Raw genomic sequence first — 9,133 nt, forward strand, 5'->3', positions numbered from 1 at the left:
TAGAAGATTTAATCAACATCATTATTTTATTTTATATTTTATATTATATTTGAATTATTAATACTTCATAAATTATTATAGAAACCATCAAATCCAGTTTTTTTTTTAAATTAATTTTTTCTTTATAAATTGGAGCCTATTTTTCATGTAATTTGTAAATTTCGCAATCTCATCTATACTTTATGAGGTACATACTCTTCATACATACAACGCACGATACTCGTTATAGATTTGACCATTTATGTTAGTACTAGAAAGAATAAAATTTCCTTTCCCAAATTCCCACACTAATTAACAATGTGTTAATTAATTACTGTTGGTTGGTTGGTTGGTTATTTTAGTGTAATTGGATTAACTTGATTGATCAATATTATCATAATGAGACATCATATAAGTTTGGAAGTACGGAGTGCGCGTTTGTTTGAATTCATTATGATTAGACGAGGGTTTGGGGGCAGCGCCCCCCCGAGTTGCGGGGTCCAAGGGGCAGAGCCCCTGACTGGGGTCGAGCTGTATAGAAAATTCATCCGGAAATATAATTTCTGATAGTCAAAGGACTGATTTGCAATTTTTGAAACTCCTTAAAAACTGTTAAAATCAGTTAAGAAATGGAAGAGACGCAATGCTTCGTGAAGAGACGCAATGTTTTCGTTTCATGCCTCTTCTTATTGATCTTTTTTCGGTTCAAAGTGGAATGGCAGAATCAACATACGAAACTTCTAAACCTGAATTGTATCTGATCAAATATTGGTAGAACCACCAAATTGATTTGATCTGAAAGTGTTATTCACGCCTTTCAATATATCCAGCTGTTCACGATTCAGTAAATCTCCCTAACAATTATGAGATTATTAGCCAAATTGAGAGCTTCCAACAAAATAATGTCTTCAAATCTTCCAACTTGATTTGTGTCTCTGAGCAAAAAACAACAAATTATCCAAACTTAATATCAAGACACAATAACACTGGTACACAAAGAATATTGTGTTAAAATTCCTAATTAATTTGATCCATTATTTATCTCACTTTCTTCAAATAACGCTTTATTATGATGGGAGAAGAATAGATTCTACTTTTGTTTGTATCCAAATATTTGCCTTAAAACATTGAACATTGTTCATAAATGATTTGATCCTTAAATCTTGACATGTGAGACATTTCAAAGTATTTATATTTATAAATTTTAAGGGGGATGCATTTTCCCTTATGCTTAACATGCTCTATGGCCCTTGGTTTCCCTACTTACCGTTATTCTTCCACTATTTCTTATTCTTGTTACAAAATCTAATTACATATTTTCACAGAAATATAACATTTTATTACTTACACAAAATATAATTATGATATTGTCGACTGCTCTTATATGATCATTAATTCTAAAGATGCCATGTGTCAAGGACATAACCAGCATTGTACATCAAGAAATGATAAATCATTTTGATTAAATGACAAAATCAACTATTAATATAAGTGATTAATTAAGAAAATTTATGGTTGCTAGCTATAATAAGAGTTAGATGGGGCAGTCTTGCACATGGTTTGATGGCAGGATGTGGAGGATAAAAAATGTTATAAGAAGTTAAAATGTTGAATACATATTTATTTTACTTAATCATCTTTAATAGGTTAATTAACTAAAGAAAGCATCTTTTCGCAAAGTGAGTCTTTATATCTAAAGACCCATAACATAATATTTTTTTAAAAACTCTTTTTCCAACAATGATAATTAAGTTGAAGTGAAGGGATGTTTGTTTAGTTTTTATTTTCATTTTTCTGCTTGGAGGGTGCTTTTCCTTTGCTTAGTTTGCATTTTTTGGTTTGAGGTGTTTTTTGCTTGTTTTTTTGGACTACTCCCGACAAATAAGAAATGGAAAAAACAAGAATGCAATCGCCATCACAAATTCTAAAACATCCGAAAGTATAAGGTTTGCCCAAATAATTAGTGTCATGTTATATATGCAGCGTTTAGATTGTGTTTGTGGATATAAAACGTTTATTACTAAAAACCCATTTCTTACCCAAATAAGTGTGTCATGCATCTGTCCATAAACGTACTATACCAAAAACAAATTGAATAATCCAAAAGTTTTTATGTGGATAAGGTAACATGGGAAGTTTGATATATTTTCATTTATATAAAATTCTAAACTCTATATTATAGCTAGGATACTTGCTCAAGTAGTCAAGGATGGAAGAAGTAAAGTTTATGAAATGAAAGATAGAAGGGGAGAATGCATGGAGAAATCCCATGATAAACCATTAGGATGTAGCAATAAAATTTTACTCCCTCGGTAGTCGGTCCACTCTCAAAAGAAAAAAACTTATTCGGCATGAGATTTTATGCTGTTTTATTTTGTTTTCTTTAACCGAAGGAAAAACATATGGATTATGGAGTATTAAAACATTTCTTTTTAGGATTGAATATTTAATTGGCTAGGGCCAAATCTAACAACCTCTAGACGACAGGAAATGGATTATGTTTAAATTTTATTTTCGAACTTAGCATGTGGAAGGTTTTTGGGGTTTGCACTTTAGAGTTCACAGTTCGTGCACCGGATTCCTTCTTCTCCTTATCAAAATCTATATCCATTTTTCAAAAGTAGAAAGTAAAAGTTTTTCATACCCATGTGCAACCATACAAATATGAGTTCATTCAATTCATTATTAGGAGTGTTATAATTTGTTATTTTGCCTGCCTACCATTCTTCTGTATATATTATGTTCATCTGATAGCTAACTAAATGTATGGTTTTATTTTCTTCAATATAATTTAATTGTTTTTTTGCCATATCAATAATTTGAGTAAACGATTTTGTCGATGGTATATTTATTGTAGAAGTCATGCTTGTCTGATATTACTATGTGGACCCAATAATTAAGGACACGAACTCAATAAAGCATGACGAAAAATTACTACTATTAATTTCAAGCGCGCTCCTGTCGTGATAAAAAAATGCTAGTTTTAATTGAAACAATACGGATGGATTAGAATATTGTCGTCACTTTATTGTAGGAAAGACATTAGATTGTAACTCGATGCTGTAGTTTAATGTTCAATATAGTTCTCTGATTCATCTGCCAACTCATATAAATTTAACTTACGAATATTGCGTATAAAATTAATGGGTGTAGTGTACATAACATATAAAGGAGTACTATGTAATTTGTTAAAATTGTAAATCTCTCGAAATTAAATCCATATTCTGCCTCGTTATTCTTGAGTTTGACCAAAAGTAATTGCATGATTGCATATTTTTTCATAAAAATCGAAGGAGTATGATTCAAATCCTCGGTCGCCAAAGATAATCATTGTAACGTAGAATAAATAAATCGTAATCAATATGACATTCCAATCTTATCAAGTCGAAATATTTGATATCGATCCATATACAAACAACTCCCATTACCGTAATTAACGCCAAAACTAAAGGCACATTCCCACCCCCACCAACGTACAAATATCATGGAAAATTAATTTTTATGGACAAATCAAAATCGAATAATATACTGTAACTAATTTTTGTTAACTATTATACTACTGTAGTAGTTATTACATAAATCCAAATTTTAGAAACTATAAACTCCTTTTGTCCATTGTCAATAGTCTTAATAGTAAACTGCACGCTTTAATATAAAATTAGTGAGATGAGAATTAGATAAAAAGAAAAAATAGTTGAAGTATTAGTAGTGAACATGGTTCGGGAATTTCAAAAGCTAGAGGTAGAGAGTAATAGCTTTGTTCGAGTGTCGATGGTTACGGGCAGATTCGAGACCTCAACTAATTGTCATTACTTAGTAGTACAAAAGATGTGTGACATCCTTTAAGATTTTGATTTAGTTGTAGTTTGGCATGTGTATAGAGAAGACATCTTTGCAGCAAATTTGTTTTTATCACATTTTACTTATAACACTTATAGAGGGATTCATATTTTAGATGCTCCGCCTGAGATTAAGTAGTTGGTTGAACAATGATAGTAGAAGTGTTTCTTAAATTCTTTAGTTTGTGATAATCTTCAATCTTTGCCTGTTTTTCTTTTAAAAAAAAGTGGGATCAAAACCTCAATAAGATCAATTGTTTCTCTAATAAACTTGACATTAGATTCTAAAAAATAAATACATATACCTCAATTCGGTGTAATAAAGTAATTTCAAAATTCAACCAATGGCATACAAAAATATAGTATGAAAAATGAGATTATAAAATGAAACACAATAGACGGAGGATTGGACCTCATCCTCTATAAATACTTCAACTCCTTCCCACTTTCAAAACCCCTCACTTTCCAATTTCAAAAACACAAACAAATCTCAAAACAAACACAACCAATTTCCCATTTCCATTTCCACAGAAAAATGTCTGGCTGCAGTAAAATCCGCCACATAGTAAGACTTCGCCAGATGCTCCGCCGCTGGCGCAAGAAGGCGGCGATGGCAGCTCGCCCCGCCCCTTCCGACGTCCCGGCTGGCCACGTGGCAGTCACGGTGGGCTCCAGCCGCAAGCGGTTCGTTGTCCGGACCGCCTACTTAAACCACCCGGTTTTCAAGAAGCTACTGGCTCAGGCCGAGGAAGAATTCGGGTTTTCCAACTCCGGTCCGCTCGCCATTCCATGCGAAGAATCGCTCTTTGAAGAGATTCTCCGCTACTTGGCCCGGACAGAGTCGGCCAAGACCAGCTCGGTCCGGTTCATGAGCTTCGAGGATTTCCAGCGCAACTGCCACGTCGGACTCCAAAGCAACCTTAAAATCTTGGCCGAATCCCGGCCGCTTTTGGATGGCTTTTGCGACAAGGCCATTTGGTGATCAATTTCGGAGAAATACAGCGTTAGATACTGCATTTGGTGGAAAATCATCGAATATAGCCTAGATTACACGGGGGATTCTTATAAATTGTTTGTTTTGTAACTTTTCTTTTTTTGTTACTTGGGAAATACGTCGGAGAATGTGCAATGGAGATGGCAGAGATGGTGGCGAGTAGCCACCGAGTCGTCCCGGGTCCGGATCCGGAGCGATATAACACACTAATGCGGGTTGGGGGTGAAGGTTGCACGTGAGAAATTAAGGGTTGATCTGGAAATTGTAAATGAATATAATTGATTGAAAGGAAATATACAATGTTTTATTGTTCCATAATGTTTTTTGAATTATTTATGGAGTTGTATAGTAGTAGTATTATTATAGAGCGATTATTGATTGGTAGAACGTGGGAGTTGCAACGATAACAACCCATGTGACAAGAAGGTCAGCCCACACATAAATTATTATGCATTTGTTCAAGTATTTTGTTTTGTCAACAGCAAAAACATGCCATTTATACTTATTAAAATGCTTATTACGTAAATGCCAAAGTTGAAATGTTGAATATAAATATGTAGTACTACTAGTTTATATGCATCAATAACAAACTTACACTTGGAAAAAAAAAATTATTGTGACAATCAGCATGTGTTTTTCATATCTATGATTTTTTTTGCTAGGTCTAGATCGATTTTTTTGTGCGGTCAGTGTCCTTGTCAATGCTCGTGAACGAAGTTTACCTTAATGCACACTTTAAAACGGGTTGCTAATTTCTTTTATATCCTAAAAAATGAAGTTCAAATACACATAAACAGAGAGAAAGAATTTGGAACTTTCTTGCAATTTTACATTTGATGATGTGATTAAGTAGTCGTTTCATATTTTCTTTCCGCAATAATTACTAGCTAGCTAGTTTATTCGTATTTCAATAGACATGCATTTTTTATTGCAGAAATAATGTGAAAAAATTGCCGTGACACTTTGTCAAGGGATAATTTCCCTTAACAAGATTCTGGCGTCACAATTGCGATCGGCGGAGGAATAAAAGGTAGTTGAGGTAGTCGCAGGAGCTTTGCCCGTCGATCAAACCAAGAACAATATCGAATTGAAATAAAAGCGTAAAAATAAAATAGGATAATTGTATTTCTGATTGATTGAGAATGAATACAAATACTCCTATTTATAAGACTAGCCTAACTTAATGAGCAAGGAAATAAAGATCCTAAGAGATATATAGGAAAATATGGGAAAGATATGTTAAATCAATAATATATGAAATGATAGAGATAAGAGATCTTCTATAGATATATCCGTATCGACTCCCCCACGGTTAAAATCCACCTTGTTCTCAAGGTGGTAATCACGAAGTAACACAGAGAGTTGAAAGCAGAAGCTTTGGCGAGGCATCCCCTCCGGGATCAAATGGGCACAAAACAAGTGAATTTCTCCTTTCGTAATCGAGAGTGAGGAGTCTCGAATCTTTTTCGTAACCAAATTTCTGCTTAAGAGAAGCACTACCTACAAGGAAACCATCCAAATTGGGCTGTGAAGCCAAGTTATTGTAGTTGCCACTATTCATAGCTCCTCCATAGATGATCTTTATTGAAGCAACAACATCTGCATTCATAATGGATTTAAGCCATGTCCTCAACTCAATATGTACCTCCTGAGCAACATTGAGTGATGCGACGATCTTCTTCACTTCCTTGGTAGAAGCATACTCCTCTTCATTGTCTACCAATGCCTCTTCCTCTCCGCACGATGAGAACCCCTCGCTATCTTCCTCCAAATGTGTGACATTTTCTTCAAATGTATTCTCGACGGAGCACACTTTTCTTGTGGAGTTGAGTTTCAGAAAGTAATTTCCTAGTTGGAAAGCAGATTCCAGCAAATCGAGGTAGAAACGATTAGGGTTGGGGTCTGAGGTTACATTTTTCATTGAGTTCGGGATAGCCGCAGGCAACGACGGTGGCGGTGGGACAACAACACGTTCCAGTTTCTCCTCCCCATTGAAAGACTTGTCTCTTGTCTCAAGTCTCGCAGGTGGTAGCCTTGACAGCTCTTCACGTTGATCCTCGGGTGCAAGGTTAAATTCTAATGGTCCGAGTTCTCTAGCCTTAGCTCCATGATTCTTACCCAATAAAAGAGTTTCACCATCTTCATCTACTTGCACCGTAGATGCCACAACTTTACAAAAGAGGCGTCGGAAATCATCGGCGTGAGACGGGGCAGCAGCTGCTGCAGGCTGATCGTAAGCCATAAGTTCCCATGACTGCCGCTGACCAGGTGGGTCCCAGCACGCTGGTTGGTGGTACTGTACGAGCTGCAGCTGCTGGTTTGGGGGCGGCGGATACCATCCAAAATTAGGGTTCAGGGTCGACTGATTGTTTGCTTGCGCAGGAGGGTTGTAGTAGTCCGGTGTTATGAAACCAAATCGTGGATTTGGGTGCTCTGGTGGCGACGATGGCTGCCAATTCTGGTACACATGTTGGTGATAGAGCGCATGACCATCCGGCGGATCCCAACAAGAGTTTGGGCTTGTTGGTGGTTGATCATACGGCGGGAACTCCGGAAGCATCCGACTGCTCGGTGGGTCCCAACAGGTAGCTGGTCTAGGAGGCAGCCGGTTGAAGGTTGGGTGGCTTTGACGTTGACGTTGTTCGGGGAGATCCCAGCTCGTTGGCCGGCGAGGTTGTGTGGCTAGCAGCTGACCTTGTGGGTACAAGTGCATATAAAGGTCAGAGCTCGACGGCTGCTGCCAAGTGTAGGGCTGATACGGAGGCAACGGTGGCTGATAGGGCGCGTGAGATGGCTGTGCGGCGGTGTACAACCGGGGTTGGTCGGGTGGATCAGGTTCGGGTTGCAATGAAGGGAGAGTTGCTGCCACCCTGCGCTCATGCTCACCCAATCGGGTCTCGAGTCGGGCGAACCTAGCGAGAATATGCTCCAACGTTGCTGTTGAATTCAATTGCAAGCCTTTGGATGCTTGCGATATCTCCGACTATGAAGGAAGATTGACTTCGGCCATGAGTTCGAGGATGAAACCACCAATTGTTAAGAGAAAATTTCCCTTAACAAGATTCCGGCGTCGCGATTGGGATCGGCGGAGGAATAAAAGGTAGTTGAGGTAGTCACGGGAGCTTTGCCCGTCGATCAAACCAAGAACAATACCTAATTCAAATAAAAGCGTAAAAATAAAATAGGATAATTGTATTTCTGATTGATTGAGAATGTATACAAATACTCCTATTTATAAGACTAGCCTAACTTAATGAGCAAGAAAATAAAGATCTTAACAGATATATAGGAAAATATGAAAAAAAATATGGAAAATATGAAAAAAAATATGTTAAATCAATAATATATGAAATGATAGAGATATGAGATCTTATATAGATATATCCGTATCACACGTATCCTCTCACGAGGAGCTTAGAGCTAGAGATGTAAAATTAAATCATTCGTAAAATACGAAACCAACAAAATTTGTTTAATAGTAGTATTAACTAGTATTTGCCAACAGTCATTATCGATCCGTATTCCCTTCTCAAGTGGTACTTGGACTAATATTGTATTATTTCCAATAATTAATAAAAAAAAATACTGCTATTAACTTAAACAATTACGCTGGCTAAACGTCGTTTTCAAAAAACCCTGTAGTTTACAAATTTGTTTGTTTTTAAAGTGGTAGATAGAGCAAAAAGAATGATTGATGTGAATAATCATTCATTAGAAACCCCAATTATAAAGCTGTCAATGAACGAGCTTTTAAGATGGAGCTCATTTGACTTGTAATCAAATTATACATAAAACTATTTTTTCAATTATTTTATTAATTACCCATTTATACTTATATAATTGACTATTTTTAAATTCAGGTGACCTGATACTATTGATTCTTATTTCCGCCTCTTACTTTCAGGGAAAAAGAAAAAAAAATGGCTGTATCAAACGGGAGTCCACACAATTAATTAATCAAGAAATAAATTTAGTTTAGTACTGAGGGAAAGGTGTCAAACTGTCGATGACGACCAGTCGACAATGGTTAGAGCACCCACAACCGTACTCTTGTCAGCGAGCACGGTTGTGGGCCCGGCTCCACTTTTTCTGTCTGCTCTCTGGCAAGAGCACAACACCCATAGCTGTGCTCTCCGGCAGGGACGAACACAATTCAATTTAAAATTTAATTAAACAAAAACATTCCATAATATTAAAATTCATTAAAAAACCTAAATAATATTACAAATGACAAATAAAATAAAAACGACATAATTAAAATCCTAAAAATTTAAAAGTACATAATTAAAATCCTTAAAATTAAAAATTACATAATTAAACT

General features: G+C 36.1%; 1 protein-coding gene across 1 annotated transcript; it reads left to right on the plus strand.

Annotated features, from left to right (window-relative positions):
• The first annotated feature begins 4,287 nt into the window (after positions 1–4,287).
• Positions 4,288–5,130, plus strand: LOC121758226 (auxin-induced protein 6B-like). Its single transcript, XM_042153643.1, has one exon. The coding sequence runs from the start codon at positions 4,354–4,356 to the stop codon at positions 4,798–4,800; it is 447 nt and encodes a 148-aa protein (XP_042009577.1). The 5' UTR covers positions 4,288–4,353; the 3' UTR covers positions 4,801–5,130.
• Positions 5,131–9,133: the final 4,003 nt, after the last annotated feature.

This window comes from Salvia splendens, chromosome 12 (genome assembly GCF_004379255.2).
Source record: "Salvia splendens isolate huo1 chromosome 12, SspV2, whole genome shotgun sequence".
In the NCBI taxonomy this organism is placed as follows: domain Eukaryota; kingdom Viridiplantae; phylum Streptophyta; class Magnoliopsida; order Lamiales; family Lamiaceae; genus Salvia; species Salvia splendens.